Source organism: Mixophyes fleayi, chromosome 3 (assembly GCF_038048845.1).
Source record: "Mixophyes fleayi isolate aMixFle1 chromosome 3, aMixFle1.hap1, whole genome shotgun sequence".
Taxonomy (NCBI): domain Eukaryota; kingdom Metazoa; phylum Chordata; class Amphibia; order Anura; family Limnodynastidae; genus Mixophyes; species Mixophyes fleayi.
The window spans coordinates 327,909,343-327,929,457 of NC_134404.1; the positions used below are offsets into that span (position 1 = coordinate 327,909,343).

The window sequence follows — 20,115 nt, forward strand, 5'->3', positions numbered from 1 at the left end:
TAACCCCTTTATGACCAGAGGTAGTTTGCACCATGAGGACTGGAGCAATCTCTGCACTTTTATTCTGTGCTGGCTTCGCTGAAAATAACTTTATTTCTAATATAATTAAGAAAATGTTTTAGATTTTGGGGGGAGAAATTGGGGCTTTTATTCTGTAGCTTCTTGAATACATGTCTTTATTTTGTGCGCAATTGTTTGGGAGGGGACAACACAGGCAGAATAACAGAAAAAATACAATTTGCAGAATTCTTCCCATAGTTGCTTTTATGCAGTTTACTAAGCTCCAGAAAATGAATCCTAAACCTTATCGGTTAGTACTCCCAAGTATGAGGATACTAGATTTATATACTCTTTGTTATGTTTGAGGTAGTTATAGAGACGTAAGCAATAGTATTTATTAGAATTTGGAATTTTGAAACTGGGCTATTTTAAACTAAAATTGTATATTATATAGTGACCTAGTGGTTAGCACTTCTGCCTTACTGCACTGGGGTCATGAGTTCACACAGATAAAGCCATGGTTGGGAATTGGAGTTTGTATGTTCTCCCTGTGTTTGCGTGGGTTTCCTCTGGGTGCTCCGGTTTCCTCCCACACTCCAAAAACATACTGGTAGGTTAATTGGCTAATATCAAATTGACCCTCTCTCTTTGTCTGTCTCTGTGTGTGTGTCTGTGTATATTAGGGAATTTAGACTGTAAGCTCCAATGGGGCAGGGACTGATACGAGTGAGTTCTCTGTACAGCGCTGCGGAATTAGAGGCGCTATATAAATTGATGACGATGATGGCATATGTCTTTTCTTTTTCTTTTTCTTTGTCTATTCCCCCCCCCCCCCTCTTTCTCTCTGATCACGTGACCGTGAATTATTCCAATATTTCATGAACACTCTTTGACCTGTCTGTGTCAGAGGTCAGCGGTCCGGCCAATTGCAGAGGCCTGAGATTATTGCTGCTGCCTATATACTCCTGCTGTAAGTGTACGGTGGGTGGCTGCAAATGAATTAATATTGGAAGTTATATTTATCTTTGTTTGTTTTATTACCCATTAATATTGTTTTCTGTGCATTCTACACACCGTTAAGTATACGGTCATAATGTTAAAAGTTTAAGATTAAATGTTTGTTTTTCTAATTTAAATTGGTTTTAGTTCAGCAAAGTTATATTCAATTGAGACTCTGAAAACATTTGTGTGTAATGTTTCACCTTGTGCGTTAGTCTTTTCACGAGATTACCAGCCCAAGCTAATTTTTATAAATATACCTTCAGTGTCCCAGGTTTTAAGGTATGTAAAGAGTCATCTTGTATCCATTTACAGATTTAGGTTTAGTATTTTGAATACGTTTTCCATTGTGTCTAATGTACAGAACACCAAACTGGGATAGTGTTTATATTTAACGTAGGCTCTGGCTGTTTAAAGTGCTCAAACCACAATTTCTTGACATGATTGTGCTTGTCATGTTCCAGCTTTTGGAGTTATTTGACAGTGAAGACCCCCGGGAGCGAGACTTCCTCAAGACTGTACTACATCGGATTTATGGCAAGTTCCTTGGCCTAAGAGCATTCATCAGAAAACAAATTAACAACATTTTTCTCAGGTATTGGAATTGAGATTTGTAAGTACACACCACAAGCAGTTGATATTTCCCACATATTGGTACAGTGATTAAACGCACAATCAGCTGTACTGTTGCCTCACTTGCAAAGCTGAAAACATGTAAAAAGGGAATTAACAGAGTTCTATTGAAGCAGTTATATTTGTGTAGACTGGAACAGCAGAAATGTGGCAAATCATTCACTCCTCCAAGTCAGTGATGTGCAGCTAATTTGGTCACACATGGAAGCATGTTGGATAAATCCAGTAATATGGAATTTTGGCTTAACCGTATGGATTGTGGTTATTACCAGGCGAAGCAACAATACTTTGTGATTAAACAAGGAGAGTAACATCATAAGCACCTGCATGATTCAATCTAATCATTCTTTCATTAGGAAGATGCAGGTGTTTGATTTCACCACTGGAAGCCACTTTAGTGTCACAAAATAATTGACCCAATTAAGTTACTTACTAATAATCTTCTCCCCAGAGCCCCCGGGACTGCACCATGCAGGTGATTTGTTCCTAGGCATCAGTATTCGTCTCACAGCCCCTTCCAAAAACTGGCGCAGTGTGACCCTGCAGGGTTGTGAGTGTGTGCCAATCAGGAGCCTCAGTCACTGCCATTTCAGCATCTGATTGGTGGTCCCGCTCACACCCACCTTCTGCAGTCATTTTAAAGTGGTAAATGAAAATGTTCACCACTTTTGCAGTGGGCAATTCTTTTGGAATAAAATAGAAAGTACATCTCAGATGGGGCTTGTAATATACCCAATAGAACATAAACATGAATGTAAGGTAGAATGATTAATGCAAGATGTGCATGTGTTCCGTACTCTTTTCATAGAGGTATTCCAAGCCCCATGACAGGCATATTTCTGTCTATAGGCACCATTCATTGGACAGAAGCAATAATTCACTTTCTATTTCTCTAAAACTAAATTCCAATTTTGTCCAAAGTGTCTCCAGTGTTTCCTTCACTAAGCAGAGCAGCATTTCCTTAATCCTGCATAGCTACAGTCTGTTAGGTTAAAATGAGAGAATCATTCATTATCATTATCCACATAAAAACATTCTTTTAACAGGTCCCATTCTGGATACATGAAGAGGGAGCTGAACAACTTAATATTATATAGTCTAGTCTGGATATATTTGATATATTACATACAAACGTTCAAATTCCTGTAGCCTGGAAAAAACTTAGTTTTGAGCTGACTTTGTCTTAGTAAAAGAACATTTATATATAATAGGTCATAGAGAGCCACCTCCCCTTACAGGAAGGCCGCTGAACACAAAAACTCTTTTTGGTGTTCTTCATAGTTCCATTTTTAAACGCTTCAACCCCAAATGTGAACATTGTGTGAGTGCTCGTCAAGCCACTCTTGAAAATGTTGCTGTTCATTGGTTCCTGGAAATGCATTACTTGTTAGTCAGTCATGTGCGAACTTGTTCCGCTCTTCATACATATGATTGATCTTACTTGTCATGGTCTGTGATTAAACTGCCATGTGATTAAAAGAAAAAAAAATGTAGAAACAAATTTAACAAAGTTAAAACTAATAAGAAAAGTCTGTAATATCTTCAGGATGTTTAAAACTAGATCTTGTGGGAATAGCACAGTCCCCAAACAGCTCTATTAAAATCAGTGATCATGTCAGACATTTTACAAAGGCAAACACTGCTCTCCCTAGAAGAGAAATTTAAATCCATAAAATTTATAGAACAGCTTTGAATCCCTGGTATTTTATAAAATTAGATAAAAACTGGTACATATATAGGTCTCTTTACTTAATGGTTTCCTCGGCTACCCATTAAAACAAATAAGGATATTCTGTGAAAAAAAAAACACTTTGCTGGTGAATATTTGACCCAACACTGGTGTGGATTATATTATACTGACTAAATATATAAGCACATTTGTACCTGGGTACTACATATGTCTAGACAAGCATACATCTGGTAAAATGCAGACTGTGCAAGCTGAGGGGTTTTACACGACTTCCAGTGGAATTAGGACATTTAAAGAGCTCTAAAAATGAACAGTTAGTATATTGCATAATAAAATTGTATACGAACTATTCATTACTAGCACTTAACCTCACTCTGTGATCCATTCATTCCCCTGCTCCACTCTCCTCTCATGCTGCCTGTTTTCTAGTTAGTGTACAGAGGGGTTGGACAAAATACTACAGTGTAAAACGGCACATCAGTTTTTTACTCCACGCAGGTAATGTGCAGTGGGGCATGAACGAGGCTTTGGTGTTTGGGCGTTGGTGTTTGATTAGCGCATGATGGATATGGATTGGTACCATATCACCGAATGCTGCCCACAGGCAATACATAGTAAGGATTTAGTTTTAAACGCTCTAGTTTAACGTTTTAATCCTCTTCTGATCATATAGTGTAACAGATATCATGTGTTGCATAGTCACATAACTTGTATGTGCTGAATGTACCATATAGAAAAAATATTTAAATCATGATGCATCTTAAATTACAAATAATTTTTGCTAACTAATCTTTGTTTCCTCAATAGGTTTATCTATGAAACTGAACATTTTAATGGGGTGGCGGAATTGCTGGAAATATTGGGCAGGTAATTAATAGCCAACATTGTATCACGCTGTAGAATCTTACAAAGCGAGGGGTCTTCATGTTTGCAAAATAATTGTCAGCAGGTGACCCGCTGCAAATTTTGTGCTTGCAGTTACAAAGGGTATGAATACTTTTAAAACTGTTGCTTTAATTATGTTTAGTATTGTGGAAGGTTTTGGAATATTTAATTTGATTTGACCTGGTACTCAAGACTTTTAAGGATCAATGACGGCATTCTAGTTCAAATTGAAAATCGGCGGGACCAAAATGTGAAAGATGTGTTGTATATGAACACTCTATCACGGCACTGTAACCAAGATCAGAATGTAGCCTAATAAATCAGGAGGCGTGTCACTCGTTCAGTGAATTGATAGGCTGCATCCTCATGCATATTTGTTCAGACCACAAACTGCTTATCTCTGCTATGTGTAAGAGAGGTTCATTGTATATAGCATTCCCCAGATTTCATTGGTTATTTGTTACACTCCTTATAGTTCAAATTGGTTAACAATGGATTTATAAGGGAGTTAGGCCAGGAACACACTGGAGAGTTTTCATCCAATAATCCGGCAAATCAGTCGACATGTCGGGATGGTGTGTATAGTGACACGATGGTCGAAAGTCGTTCCAAAGTGTGATTGTCAGCTCATTTGGTTGGTTGTACTGTTTAATATTTTCCGGACAATCCACCTAACAATCATGTAGTGTGTGTGTGTGTGTAATTTTCCGATCGATCCACAACCAAGTGCCGATAGTTCTTCGAGCTGCGACTCCTTCGGGGACGTGTGTATGTGAATTTCTGATGCCTGTACCAGTCCCACATGGTGTGGTGTCTGCATGTCACTCATTTGGTAATTAGGTGCTTCTAGTGGTAAAGCAATAACAGGTGTCTATTACATTATTGTGTATAGCATATGTCTGCCAGTTTAATTATAAACCTTTGTCAGTGTAGTCTTATAAAAAAAAAACAACAACATTTTATTTGTCTATTGCTTATGTCTGCTTCCTTAGTTATAGTGATGTGTCACTTTATTGTACACTCAATACACATTAATAAAAAGGTTAAATATGTTACATTTGTCTTCCTGCATAATTAAATACATTTTTGTATATAACACACATTTTTGTTTCTTATAGATGTGTATTTTATATATGTCTAGTTGCCTATTAGTACACCTGTGTAACTTGTTCTGTATCTTACACCTGTGTTCTGTTAAACCCTTTTACATGTACATTTAAGATGTTTTATAATCAAACCTTTAAAAGTATCCTCATTAGTAAAAATAATTTTGTGTGGTTGAGAATGAACATACAATATACACGTGCTAACGAATGTATGAAGAAGGCATGTTCCCTTCGTTCTTTTTATGATATTTGGAGTAGTTACTACTGAACATGCTCTGTCCCTTTATTTAGATTCCTTGGGGATATCGTCACATAGTCGTTTAAGTCTATACAAATTTGTAATCTTTGCTTACGACAATATGGCGGTAAAAAGTCGCTTCCCGGATGGTCGGTCTTTCGTTAATCGTCTTAAACGTGACCAGTGTGTACGCGTTAATTGCCAGAACGATCGGACCAACGGTCGAAAGGAAAGTCGTTGTAGAGAACACGTTGGTCGGAATATTCTTCAGTGTGTACCTAGCCTAAGTCATTGATACCTCTGTCGCCAAAATCCATACTTGTTCAGTTCTATGTAAGGGTGGATGGGATTTAGGGGAACAATCTAATACTAGATACGCAACAATGTTTAAAAAAATATGGTGTCCATGTTTTTTATTTTAAAAGTAAAGATGTTACCAAGGATATCCGGAGGGCGTAGACACTCCAAGGAAGCATACACCTTATACACAAGTAGGACTGTAATTGTGTATGTGGAATTGTACATACCTAGATGTCGGCTGCTATATCGTTAATGACTGTAACAACCAATCATGATCTATCTGTATTTATAGTACCAGAGCGTCGCCATCACGATGAAAGCAATCTGTATGAATCCTTTGGATGTGTAAATGGCATGTTTGACAGATCAGATGTGAAAACTGTACAGAAGTTGTTTTTTTTTTTCTCCTACTAATGACCGGAGCGGCTGGTTTCTCGTTTTCCTTCATTGACTGCTTTTAAACACTGAGCATAATTGTTAAAGCATTGGTACATAGTACTGAATGGAGTGTTGGAACTAGCATTTATAATATGTTACATCAGTATCTCTAATCACTAAAGCAATTATACATCGTAACAAATAAACTCCACATTTATGAAGCCAGCGTTAAATCGGTCAGATGACATAACCTCACTGTCAGTGCCTCTTACTTCCACAGTGTTATTACAGTAACATGCTCTATTGCAAACAGCTCACCTGCACCACAGTCAGCAGTGGTGCATTCATGGGAGGGTAACATAGCACCAGTGACATGTGCTATATAACTGCCCATTGCAGCTCTTACAGAAGGCTCACAGATCATGGACATGCTGTGGTTAGTGCTCATTAGTCATCAGTAGAGCGTTTTTTGATAGACTATAACCCAGTACAAAGGCCTGTGAGCTAGTGACCTCCCCAAGTATTTACAAAAAAAATGAAATACAATTTTGGAATTTTAAGGGATAATGTATTCTATACTGTTTTTTGATTATATGTAATATAACTTGCCCCATACTGTTAAATAGAAGACTATTTGAAGTCACCACAGATGTCCAATCACCATATAAAATAATACGATCTGCAGCGTCTGCGTGTAGTAAAGGCATTTGGTGGCGTCACATGATCATTCGTATCGTTGTGTCTGTAGTAAGGACAGAGAGAGTTGCGGGTGAGGGGAGGGGTCTTGTGCACCTGGAACGCCCTGGTCATTTCTAATATCTTTAGAATCTACATTTGAGGCTGTGTTTCCGCTGTGCGGACAGCACTGAGATTGTTTTGTCTTACAAACCAAGTAGGTGTATAGTACATCTATATATTTATAGCACTTTTATGACGCACTTATTTCTATGATGCAGTTGTGTGAGCAGGGCACATCACATACCAAATTAAAGGTCTTGGTCTGTAGATCTGCAGAAAAATATTGGTGCTGTAATCGGTTGCATCGTGTAGGAGTTATTTCACGAAATGGTCTGCCCAACATTTACAACAATGCATTATCATTGTCCTCTGGAAAATGTGATAGTTGGCAATACACCTGTGAATCTGCTGGGTGACCTGGAACATATGACCTGCTGGGTGGTCTGGAAACTCTGACAGTTGACAATACACCTGTGGATCTGCTGACTGCTCTGGAAACTTTTTATCAGAAGAGAAACAGAGTGAATGAAAGAATTGTGTTAACAGGGCACTCTTTTTAAATTGATTTTGCATAATAAATATTAAAAGATATATAAACTTTATTGATATCATTTTAAAAAAACATTATAGTGAAATATTAAAAGAGAGCAATGATCATGTAAATACCAGAATTGCTAATTACTGATAAAATGGTAGAAAAACGATCATGCTGCCTCGTTGTCCTAATATGCATATATAGTGTTAATAAGATGGATCCTGATTATCTTAATAATTAACCAAGGGATCACAAAACTTTAATAAGAATATTTGAGTAAATAACAAATAAAAATAATGCGAAGATATTTGGAGTATCCCCAATAGATCAATTCTGGTACAATACAACAATGAGACCAAATTAAATACATCTGGTTAAACCAGCCTCATCTTATTATATAAGTGCTGACACAGTAGATAATTATAACTGTAGTGTGGTTTCCTGCACTATTACACTGGAAAAGTATCTATATTAAGTGCGTAGAGTGTGTACATACTATTTCTATTTTAATCACTTATATTGCTTTATATAAACAAGGTTGACTGGATAAGATACATCCCCTATGAGATCCCTATAATAATTGAACGGATCACTGGGCAGCAGGCGTTTGGTCCCTCTAATAATGATTGCACTGGATAGCAGATTGTATCGTATTTGCTAAATAACTAGAGCCTTAATTGGTCCCGTACTGGATAGTGAGCTTATTTTAAATGCTAAAACAGCATGTCTTACAGGAACCATGCCCAGGAATGAAACTTAGATGGAAGAAATCATACATAAAGGGGCATATTCAATTGTTATCGAAAACGCCAAAAATCTCGCAGCGCGCACACCATTACCATTATTACGGTAATAGTGCGCATAAATACCGGTATTACGTTAGTTTTCTCGCTGAATTTCAGCTCGCAGCTCCCGGAGCCACGAGCTGGAATCCAGCTTACTATTACCGTAATAACTGTAATAGTTTTAACGCTGCGGGATGTTCAAGCAATTGAATATGCCCCATAGTGTAGTATATAAAGAAATTCTTTAGTTCCTTTAATATAGTGATTGATAGTATAGTTATTTATTCATTATATTCCGTTGTTAACATTGTTACATGTAGTGTAGTGTATAAAAAGTTATGCTGTTAATGTTATTTATTTGCAGAAATGTTACTCTTTATACTAAAACTTCTGGTTCTGTTTTCACCACAGTATCATCAATGGTTTTGCTTTACCATTAAAATCTGAACATAAGCAATTCCTCATGAAAGTCCTGATTCCTATGCACACAGCAAAAGGCCTGGCCTTGTTTCACGCACAGGTGGGTATTGCGCTTGTTCTATGTTTTGTTGGTTCCTGCAGGAATTGAGTTTCTGCCAGGAAAGACTAGAATAACATTAATGCCAGAATCCATTCCTTTTGCTTTTAATTTGTTATAATTTAGTTTTGGCACACATTTTGTGTAAAATCTCAATCTCTCAAGCTTGATTAAAAAAAATTAATAATAAAAATAAACATGATTGATGTGCTTCTAGAGCAGGATTCTAAATCTCACCCTGTAGCTGTCATGAATTTGTGATTAGTGTATAATTTTTTTTTAAAGGCAGTTTCTCTTTGTGAACTGCAGCCGGGGCAGTCATGGTATGAAAAGTACATTAAAGAATAAATCCAACTTCTGTAGTCTTAAGATATTTAGCCTAAGTAGATGTGACGGGGAACTAATTTATTTATTTTTTCGTAGACCTAGCTGGTACGAAAGGCATGCAGAAAATGCCATTGATGCCACATAGATTAAATTAATAGCATACAGCAGCATGTATAGGTTACAGTGCATCACTGGGAAGTAGGGGGAGGGGAGGAGGAAACATCTTTTAAAGGTTTCATAATATGCATAGTTCAAATGTGTGGAAAGAGAGTTCTACTAATTGCAGAGAATACCGGGTGGGGGTTTGCTTAAAAGGACAAAAATAAAACAAAAAACCAGTTTGGTGTTTACTTTAGTAGTTGATGTAATTAAACAGTCAATCAGAAAGAAGGTGTCCCCCATACCAGAGCAGGCGGTCACTGTCTCTGTCCCACACAGCCATGTGATCAGTATATATCAGTGTTGGCTAACCTTTGACACTCCAGGTGTTGTGAAACTACAAGTCCCAGCATACCCTTCCAGCAATAAGCTGCTATATATTGGCAAAGCATGCTGGGACTTGTAGTTTCACAACACCTGGAGTGTCACAGGTTAGCCAACACTGGTATATATGAACACTTCCCCCACGTGCCCAGGCATAGACTGGTGACATGTCTTTTGTGGGTAGTTTTGCGTCAAAATTATTATTTATATATTATTGTTATTTTATTTAATCCTGACCTATTACACAGCGCTCTGCAGAGAATGTGTAATCCTTCCCATGAACCCCGGGTCCACTGGAGATTAGTCTGTATTCCCTACCACATGAACGCACCCTAGGGTTAATTGTGCCAGGTGTGTGTGTGTGTGTGTGTGTGTGTGTGTGTGTGTGTGTGTGTGTGTGTGTGTGTGTGTGTGTGTGTGTGTGTGTGTGTGTGTGTGTGTGTGTGTGTGCGCGCGCGCGCGCACCAATCTCCACACAGATGAGGTCCTGGTTGGAATTGAACCCATGACCAGGGCTTTGAGGCAGCAATGCTAACCGCTGTGCCACTTTGAGATAGATATATTTTCTCTTTCCATATCCTCACAATGTAATAAAAATATGGATGTCCTTTTTGTCTGCCAACCTTGTGTGTATGCCATCTGTGATGGTATATGCAACCTGCCTAAACATATCCTAAGTTGGGTATCTTGGTATGTACCCCAACATGCTCTTATCACTCTGCCCAGCGCCCCATGCTCCCCAGTTTTGACATAACACATGAACAGCGGCTACTGACCATCTAAAAAAGAAAAAGGGAGTAGTTCTGTTATAGTTTACATTCAATTATCTTGGTTCTGGTTGAATTTACAAAATATTCTTTTCTATATTGGTAATGGCTTGTCACATAGGAGCACTTGTAAAGGTCCATTCCCTGGAGCAGTGATGGGCAAACTACGGCCCGCGGGCCAGATCTGGCCCACTTAGAGGTTTTATCCGGCCCGCCAATATTTTAAAAAAATTCATTAAAATATGCATAAAATTATTAGGGCCGACCCTGTGTGTCAGAACCTTAATTTTTATGCCTTCCCAGCCATTACACTTCATCCTCCTTCCTAAAAGGACACTCCGTATGTCAATCACTCAAACACCTGCCCGCGCCCTAATGGCTGAAAGTCATGTGAGAAGAGATGGGCTGGGCCATATACTAAGGTGGATTTCGATTGGCCGCTGTGTTGTCAGTTAGTGGCTCACCAGAAAGACGGATCTGCAACAACCTGCTGAAATAAGTCCTGTGTCTGTACGATCGCTGCACTTATAGAGGTAAAACTATTATATAACACCCTCCCGTCCCATTCAAAAAATTTGTATTATATATTTCGATATTTGAGTTTTTTTAATAAATTTTATATTGGCCCGTCTAAAGTTTTTCTTTTTTTATTTGGCCGGCTCCTGAAAAAGTTTACCCATCACTGCCCTGGAGGGTCTGTACAGCCGTTGGTACTTGCATGGGACAGGACAAGCCTCAGGGTTCTAGAACTTCCATGTGTGTAACTTAGTAGATCAATAGCTGAGGGGTGTGCTAGTTTTCTTGTTACACATTAATGTGACGTTTCAGCTAGAGTATCTTTACTACAAGTAGCCACTGTTTAGCTTTCCCATCACAAGCACAAGCTACTGTCCGTTCTTAATCGTGTTTCTTTGTATCGGATGACTGAACTTGACTCTGTACTTAAACTCCTTTTTAATAAAGACTTTTATTGTGTTTGCAGCTAGCGTATTGCGTTGTCCAGTTTTTGGAGAAGGACACCACTCTTACAGAGCCAGTGAGTATTGTACACTTCTTCTCTATGTACTTTGGCTTTTTGATTCTTTATTATTATATTTAAATGTAACCTACCTTGTAAAATAAATGAATGAGTCCTTAACGCGCATGAAGCCAGATTTTAACTATACCAGACTGCAGCTATACCACGAGGTCCTCGTGCTGCAGTTCTGACATCAGAGATTTCTATTTCTGTGGAGTTTTCCATTTTTATGTCGGTGATTATATGTGCATGGCCACAGCATATAAATTCTATAGCAGCGATTATAGCTTAATATAGAGTTTGATGTTCATTGAGGTAAATATGTATGAATCACAATCCTAGAAAAGAGTTCACCTTGAAGTACAACGAAAAGCAACCACAGAAATATCACGCTCGGATAGAAAACGTGATAAATGTACATCTTCTGTTGTCCTGAGTGGGCGTCTGTGGAGCTGCACAATAGGCCCAGATTGGAAAGTATCTGTGCTAATAATAGCTGGAACATGCATGTGGGTGTACAGCTTGTATTTGTCTCTCTGCTATCAAATACCATAAACATGAAAAACCAGAAGCCCTGTGCGCTCGGTATAAAGCACACAATGGCCCGGCCAGTCTTATTTATAGGTTCTGTTAAAATAAAAGCCATTGAGCCACATGAACTGTACCATGTAACCACATGTAATACAATAGGTGATCACTGCTGCTTCGGAGGGGTGTATTGGGAAGTAACAGACAGATAACACCGTACTATAAAGAGGTGGAAGTTCTCTGTATGACTTGTAAGCTCTGAAGATACAATCACACATTTACTGTACACAATAGGTAATATATAGTAGAAGTGCAGATATTTAGACTGCACTTCCTGGAGGGAGGGAGTGTGTGTATGTGTGTATCTATACATCATGTGTGTGCATTTATATTGTACACACGACTTCCTGTCTTTCGCTCTGTTGAATTACACTACAAGCTCCACTTGCAGTCCACATCCGCTGGTAACTGAGGTCATTGTTTTGAATTTGGCTACTGCCCAACATTTCTGCCAAGGTGGCTTGAAATATTGTATTGATACAATACAATTGTATTTTAGTAGTTCTGTGGAAGTGATCTCTGGGCTGATGCGTTACTACAGAGGTACAGACCCCAATATTGCACCCTTGGAGGTTGTTCATGATTGATTCTTTTACTACCATCTTTGGGGGGAATTCAGTCAGAGGTGCTGCACGACGTGGGCTGTGTACATTGCTGGCTAATAGAGAACAGAATCTCCGCCTATTTTCCATCCCATCTCTATGGGACGTGGGGGAAAATGAGAGGAGATTTTAGTAAAACATTTTTTAGGTTTTTCTTTTATAAGGTTCAATATAATAAATCATGTCTGTAATCTAAACACATTGGGCAATAAAAACTGTTTGTGCCAAAAAGTGATAGTCTCTTAGTATATAAAATCAACTACATTTGTAACCAACAATATGTATAGGTGTGGATAAGCTAACTGAGATGAACAAGAAAGTAAAGTTTGTTTGTTTTAATTCACGGTTCAATATAGTCTTTCTTCTAATTGCAGGTTATTAGAGGATTGCTGAAGTTCTGGCCTAAAACCTGCAGCCAGAAGGAAGTGGGTATCTCTCTTGTGATGTAATGTTAAGCAGTGTGCAGATTGTGTTATATGGCTCTGAGTTTAATCATCTGATTTCCAATTCATGCAAATAATTGAATGTGGGGAACTTCACTAGTAAAAATACATTTTGTGTTATTTTTAAAGGACAGTCACTGGTACATAGTCTGTAGACATTAGGACCTTTACCCAGTTTTTGCTTTCTTTTAATGCATTTATTAAGGGACGAATGATTAAAATGATTAGAACAGTCCTGTGGCAGGGATTTCCATAGTTTCTATAAAAGTCTACATGCTGAGCACTGGAGAGCCTTCGTTTTTTATGTATGCCCTATAAAGCACTCCTTATCATCATCATTTATTTATATAGTGCCACTGATTCCGCAGCGCTGTACAGAGAACTCGCTCACATCAGTCCCTGCCCCATTGGAGCTTACAGTCTAAATTCCCTAACATACACAGACAGACAGAGAGAGCGAGACTAGGGTCAATTTTGATAGCAGCCAATTAACCTACCAGTATGTTTTTGTAATGTGGGAGGAAACCCATGCAAACACGGGGAGAACATACAAACTCCACACAGATAAGGCCATGGTCGGGAATTGAACTCATGACCCCAGCGCTGTGAGGCAGAAGTACTAACCACTGAGCCACCATGCTGCCCCATCTATATATGTGATATCCTCTCACAATACAACAGCTTGGGGGGGGGGGGGGGGGGGATCATGCTCAGGGAGGACAGACGAGAAGGGGCAGGGAGAGCAAGCAGCAAAGTCAAGATGTAACCTCCCTAACCTTGTCCTTAGCCATTACTGAATGCATATCATAATGCTTTGTCTAGCATGTAAATATCTATGTACTATGCACAATTGTCTAATAAATAAAACAAATAACACAGGGCATGTATTGGAACAATTTAATATTGGAATAATGAAAAACAAGTCCTGAACCATACATCCTATTGTTCCAAATTGAAGAATCTGGACACCTTAGGTCACATCTGATTGGCCCAGACCTTGCCCTTCAATTGACCTTGGCCTTCAAGATAGTTTGAGATTGGAACATTAATTCAAAAGATGATCTACATATTACTCTTAGCTCTGTACAACAGAATTTCATTGTATCCACATATATCTTCAATGTTTTCAACCGTGCTCTGCGTGCATTGTAGATTGCAGTGTGATATAAGACCTGTTCCATCATTTTACTTTGATTTTTCCGCTTCACCCTAGGTGATGTTTTTAGGTGAAATAGAAGAAATCTTGGATGTAATCGAGCCAACTCAGTTTAAAAAGATTGAAGAACCTTTATTTAAGCAAATATCAAAGTGTGTGTCCAGTTCTCACTTTCAGGTAGGTGGAGTTAGTGAAATTATATTATACGTTTTGCATGTAGCATGTTTTGGCCAGTTCTATGTTCTACCTGGGTAGTGGAAATTAACCCCTAACAGGAAGTTAATTGGCCAAAAAAGTTCAGTATGAGTTTCTACTTGGAAATGGTCACAAATACATTTATCATTTCTGCAGTCAGTCCAGGATTAGGGTTATGTTTTACTCTGGCCTGAAATGTTACTGTAAAGTGTTCTGTGTAGATCATGAAACTGAGCTGAAGTTTGTAATAACTCTGTTGTGTAGGTTGCTGAGAGGGCCCTGTACTTCTGGAACAATGAGTATATTCTCAGTCTGATTGAGGAAAACATTGATAAAATCCTACCAATCATGTTCAGTAGTTTGTACAAAATCTCCAAAGAACACTGGAACCCGTGAGTACCCCATACAATTTTAATGCTTATTTGTGTTTACTGATTACTATGTCAATTTTGCTTCCAAATACTAATTGGCTCTTGTCGATTATATTTTGCGCTGCCTTAAAACGCCATGTTTGGGTTTTTCACATTCTAAATCCTGTGAACGATTGTATTTAAACTACACTTGTTACTCTTTGCAAATTGAGAGCTTTCAGTGCGTTTAGATTATAGATAAACGTTCATGATTCCTGTGTTAGCGGAAAAAGGAAGACTTGGAAAGTGTCGTTTTAATGTCAAATCATACGGATTGTGTTTCTAGATCAATTTAGTGAAATAGCAACTTAATGTTAGATGTGTTAACTGTTTAAAGCAGTGCAGCATTAGCAATGATTTTGGTATACATTTGCAATCCACTTTATTGGAAAATGTGTCTGATCTCTTAAAGCAGTGAGAGAGGAGGAATCGATGAATAAGAGAGCACAGCTACCATCTTTGTTTAGTGCTCTGTACATCATTACATCTCACTACAGTCTGTTTGTGTCTCCCTTTCTGCTTGTGTAGGACGATTGTAGCCCTAGTGTACAACGTGTTGAAAACATTAATGGAAATGAATGGGAAACTCTTTGATGATCTTACCAGCTCGTACAAAGCAGAACGGCAAAGGTATGTATAGAGATTTAACATATATAGATGATCTGCAGTGTGAAAATGTTCTCATTTCCCAACAAGTCTCATTCATGGCAAATGTGTGAGGAATCCTCATCGGTGTGTTTTGCCTGTGACTTACTCATTCTCCCTTTCACATTCACAAAAAGAGGGGAGGGGGGGTCTTAGACTATTTCTAATATACAAACCTTGCAGGATTCTGCTGTGAAGATATTGAGGAATACCGGCATGTATTTCTCATTCCAGTTAATTAGTTCACAAGTGGACCTGCTCCCCACAATACAGGCAACAACTATTCACAAGTGCCATCTCTTGAATCACTAGGGACCAGTGACACCTCAGCACGTTGCTATTAATTTGCCTGAACAACTTGTGATATCACTGAGGAATGTTGCAGGTTGACCAATATTCATCTATTGCTCCATTAAGAACCCGCCAGAATGTGGTTGGGTGCCCCCAGTTCCTAGTGAATTGGTTGGTTGAATTTTTTGGGATGGCTATACATTAAGCCCACAATATGGCTGCGCTTCAGGATGCAAATATATGTTTGAATTCATGTCTTCCACACACAATGTCTTAAATGGTTCTCCACCTTTGCAGAAGATCTCGCCTTGCATAATGCAGGTGGAACCTCAACCTGACTGGTTTGGAAGGGTTGGGCAATAAACTACTCTGAGCAGGTTCTCTGATGGGATTTGTATGGGTGCTGAAGCCAATACATACATTTGTGTCCCTCTACCAGAGAGAAGAAGAAGGAGCTGGAACGTGAGGAGCTGTGGAGGAAGCTCGATGACTTGCAGCTGAAGAAGGCCTTGGTGGAGCAGGAGAACAGCACGTTCAGTCTACAGAAAAAGACAAGTGCCAAATAAACCACAATGACGACAACCTCTGCTTCATAGGCATACTTTTGTATATTTTCCTCCTCCCCAAAATATGTAAAGTAAATAAAACAGATTCCCCATTTAAGATATAAAGACATTTTTTGGGGGGGCCACGCTTGTTGATTGTTTGGCTGTGAGAAGGGCCAGTAATACATTGCAGGGCAACTTGTTGCTGACCTCTCCGACAGCAGGTGTATTAACAAGTCCTGTGTTCCAGCATTACCACAGTGTTTTCTGTGCTCTGCCAATGATTACTAGGGAAAAGAATAATTTTTATAACCTGTAATATGAGTGAGGTAATTATGGGGGTGGGGAGAATTATGACTTGAATTCTTTATTATATATTTTTTTTTTTTTTTTTTTTTTTTTATTGTGTTGCACATAGGTGTGTTAGTCTGCTATGTACATTGTTTTTCTGCGTTTTACATGTGTTTATCTCTTTGCAGTTTTCTCTTTGGAGGTTCTTACTGTGCTCCTGTTGCCCGCTGTCAGTGGAGGCAGCTATTTTATTGGCCGAACCAACGTTTTATGAGAATGCAGCCTATCGACTCACTGGGATCTAGTGACATCACACTGTTGATGGCAGACTGGACGTTGGACTGGTAGACTGGACGTTGGTACGGCCCGCAATATAGCTGCTTCCACTTTTATGTAGGGGACAGGTGGACTTTTAAGAAAATAGGGCTCTTGGCACAACTGTTTCTATTTTAAAATAAAATAAAGGTACTTTTTGTCTACCCATCATACAAATCCCACTTGGAGTCTCCACTCCCTTCACAGTTATAGAGTTTGTTATAAGCAGCCAGAGACGTCCCCACTTCCGTTTGGCAAACAGTACTTAGGACTTACTAAGTTTGTACCCACAGATCAGGCTTCCGGTGGGAGACTATCCCGCTAGAATGTGGTCTGTTTCCTCTGGCGTCTAAGACTGTGAAAACACGGACATGGAGCAGCCTTGCCATTCATTTACATTGTAGTGGTCACCTATGCAAATCATTCCAGTGAGTATTAGACAGTGTGCAGTGACTGGCAGGGAAGTATTAGTGAAGTCGGTGTCCGTGTTAGTGTTGTGCACTTTCCCCAGGTATTCCAGTAATAAGATTATAATATTATAATGACATTATTCGTGTGCCAGAGACCAGCAGTGAAGAGCTTTGTACCCTTTTTTTCACCAGCCCAGCGCAATAATCTCCTCTCTGCTCTGTCCGGATGGTCATTAGCTGATTCCAGGTCGCAGCCATAGTGGACATAAATGGAGATCCTTTTAATTGTCTTCTCTTTACACTGCACCCATTGCCCTAAACACAGTGGAGGCCATTGTTTTGTAGACTGAATCAGTATTCATGAGAATGCAGCCTATCCATTCACTAGGAAGTAAAGCAGGCAAAACAGGTATTTTAATGGGAATTATGAAATTGTTTCTTTATGTTTTACACATACAGTGTATTGTTAATCTCTTGGCAATCCCTATATATATTTTTTTTAAAGGATCCACGTCTACATCTTCTCATTTAGTAGAGTTGTCATCCAGTGTGCTCAGGCAGTAAGCTCTTCCAGCTCCTGCCTATATGATACGTCTAGAACATGGCCCACAGTGCCGTTATTGAGAGGGTTTCGTGAAATCTGGCGCATAGGTATCTCTGTAAAATAGTGTTGTAAACCCTAGAAGTCAGTTGTATTTAAACCGCTTTAATTTTATAATTTGTACTACAAGATTGGCACGCATCTGGTTGCTAGGGGTTACCACATTGTTTTACCTGCACCAGTTTAATACAAATCCCAATGGTTCCTGGGATTTCAATGTTTGATTGTTACAATCAAGGGCTTGATATACAACTTGGATAAGAAAAGATTTTCATAATGTCAGTTTAATAGGATTGACCTTCCGTATTAACCCCAAATCTTAAAGTGCAGTAAATGTGTTTGATACTAGTCCTTTTTTAGAGCTAGATTCATTCTATACAAGATTAAATTAAATGTAGCAGCGTGGGATGATTCATGAGTTATTAATGTCTTCTGTGAACGCCCCATGCACACAGACAAGTGTTTGTTGTTACAGCCTATAAGGAGGATCCTTAATATATGGCCTTTGCTGTCTGCTGTATCTATATGCCAGGAACACATTATTAATAACTTGCAAAAAGCCATGGTATGATGTAACCTATCAGATATCCGCTTTAATCAATCTAGTGCAGCCAGACTAATGAAAGCTGAAATCTGATTGGTTGTTTCAGATGACAAGTTCCGTTGAGACCTTGTACTAAAGTATAAAGAAAATCTAGAGCGAACATTCCGTAATGTGAATAGAATGTGAGCCACAAGAAAGTTGATTATGGTCCATCTGCAAGTTTTGTTTTTTTGTGTGTGTCTTGCAAAACCTGGGCTCCAACAAAACATTACTACCTACATGGCCAAGAAGAGTCCTGCTAACCACACTCTGGCTTTTGTATCGATACGCCGTCAGAGGGATTCAACTTGTGGCTCTCCAGATGCTGTGTAACTAAAAGCACCAGCATGTCCCATCAGCCACTGTTGGCAGAGAATGCTGGGAATTGTAGTTCCAGCACAGCCGTAGAGCCACAAGTTGCCTAAGCCTGCTTTGTACGGACAGTTACATACACTCCAGTATGCATCATTCACATTATTGTCATTATGACCTATACGTACATCACTTTCTACAATGAGTTCCCCTCCCACTTTCATCATACAGAGACCTGCAATAATGTCTTCAGAGGAATCAGGGAGATTATTTTCAGGGTACTTCTACTTTTTAATATGCCTAATGTTAGAAGGCTTGCGCCATAGAAGGTTTCACCATATTAAGAATGGGAGAATTTGTATTACATTTTAACACACTTTTTTTTCCATTATATTTTTTGTTTGTTTTAGTAGATGATTTTCTGTTTATCCCATTTTAAAGAGCTCCAAAGAACCAGAAATGAAGGATTCCATCCATTTACCCAGGTTTTGTCTATGGACTACGACTATTTTCATACTAGAATGATATATTCAATGAGAAATACAGTATATAAATATATATTTTTTAAATTTCATGTTACATTTCCTTAAAAGCAGAATTTATATTAGATAAGCTTTAGGATACTGCAGAGTCTATTATTGTACTAAGTAAATATTCTATAATGGCAGCAAATACATTTGTATGATATGCTGATGAGAAATTGTGATACTGGGAAATTGGAATGTGAATATATGATTTACTCTGTGAAATTACTGTCTATATTCCATCTTGTAGGATTCCGTTGAAAATGCCTCATTTTATGTAATAGAAATACAGTATTTCCTGAATATAAAACTGAACGCATTAAATGAACGTCTTGCATCTTCTATCTGATGGAGTATATCTCTGGAAACATCATTCCAATCACTTGCAGTCATGTGAAATTCTGTTTTGTAATTAAAGGCAGTCACTGGGGGGGGGGAACAGCATTTAATAAACTCGTTATGTTTGTATATTGTCCCAGCGTGTTCCTGTTTTGTGTGCGTGATTCATTACCTGGCAGATTACCCATTATAAGTTACTTGCCATCATCCCTGCCACTTGCATGAGACACAAGGCTTTCTGTACGGAGATTCTGTGCCATTACACACCAAATCTCTCTCCGCAGGTAAATGGGCCAGATGATCAGCTGCTGTTGCGTAACAAAGCCAGCTGTGTTTGCAGCTCTAATTAAATCTACCCTGCCCTAAGGCAATCAAGTCCGCTGCTAGACCTGGCCAGGGTACTTACACGCTATAGAATGTAGTTTTATCATTGATGCATCGCAGCATGAACCATGTTGACCTTGTG

The 20,115-nt window shown here is 38.7% G+C and overlaps 1 protein-coding gene across 1 annotated transcript in view; it reads left to right on the top strand.

Moving 5' to 3' along the window:
• The window catches only part of PPP2R5A (protein phosphatase 2 regulatory subunit B'alpha), a 74,108-nt gene extending 54,330 nt beyond the window's left edge, over positions 1–19,778 (top strand). Inside the window, exons 5-13 of the mRNA XM_075204221.1 lie at positions 1,464–1,594; positions 4,130–4,189; positions 8,699–8,807; positions 11,364–11,417; positions 12,964–13,014; positions 14,246–14,365; positions 14,648–14,775; positions 15,322–15,423; positions 16,169–19,778. Of these exons, the coding sequence (XP_075060322.1) occupies positions 1,464–1,594; positions 4,130–4,189; positions 8,699–8,807; positions 11,364–11,417; positions 12,964–13,014; positions 14,246–14,365; positions 14,648–14,775; positions 15,322–15,423; positions 16,169–16,295 (882 nt within the window). The 3' untranslated portion in view covers positions 16,296–19,778. The remainder of the gene's footprint in view (positions 1–1,463; positions 1,595–4,129; positions 4,190–8,698; positions 8,808–11,363; positions 11,418–12,963; positions 13,015–14,245; positions 14,366–14,647; positions 14,776–15,321; positions 15,424–16,168) is intronic.
• The last annotated feature ends 337 nt before the right edge of the window (positions 19,779–20,115 follow it).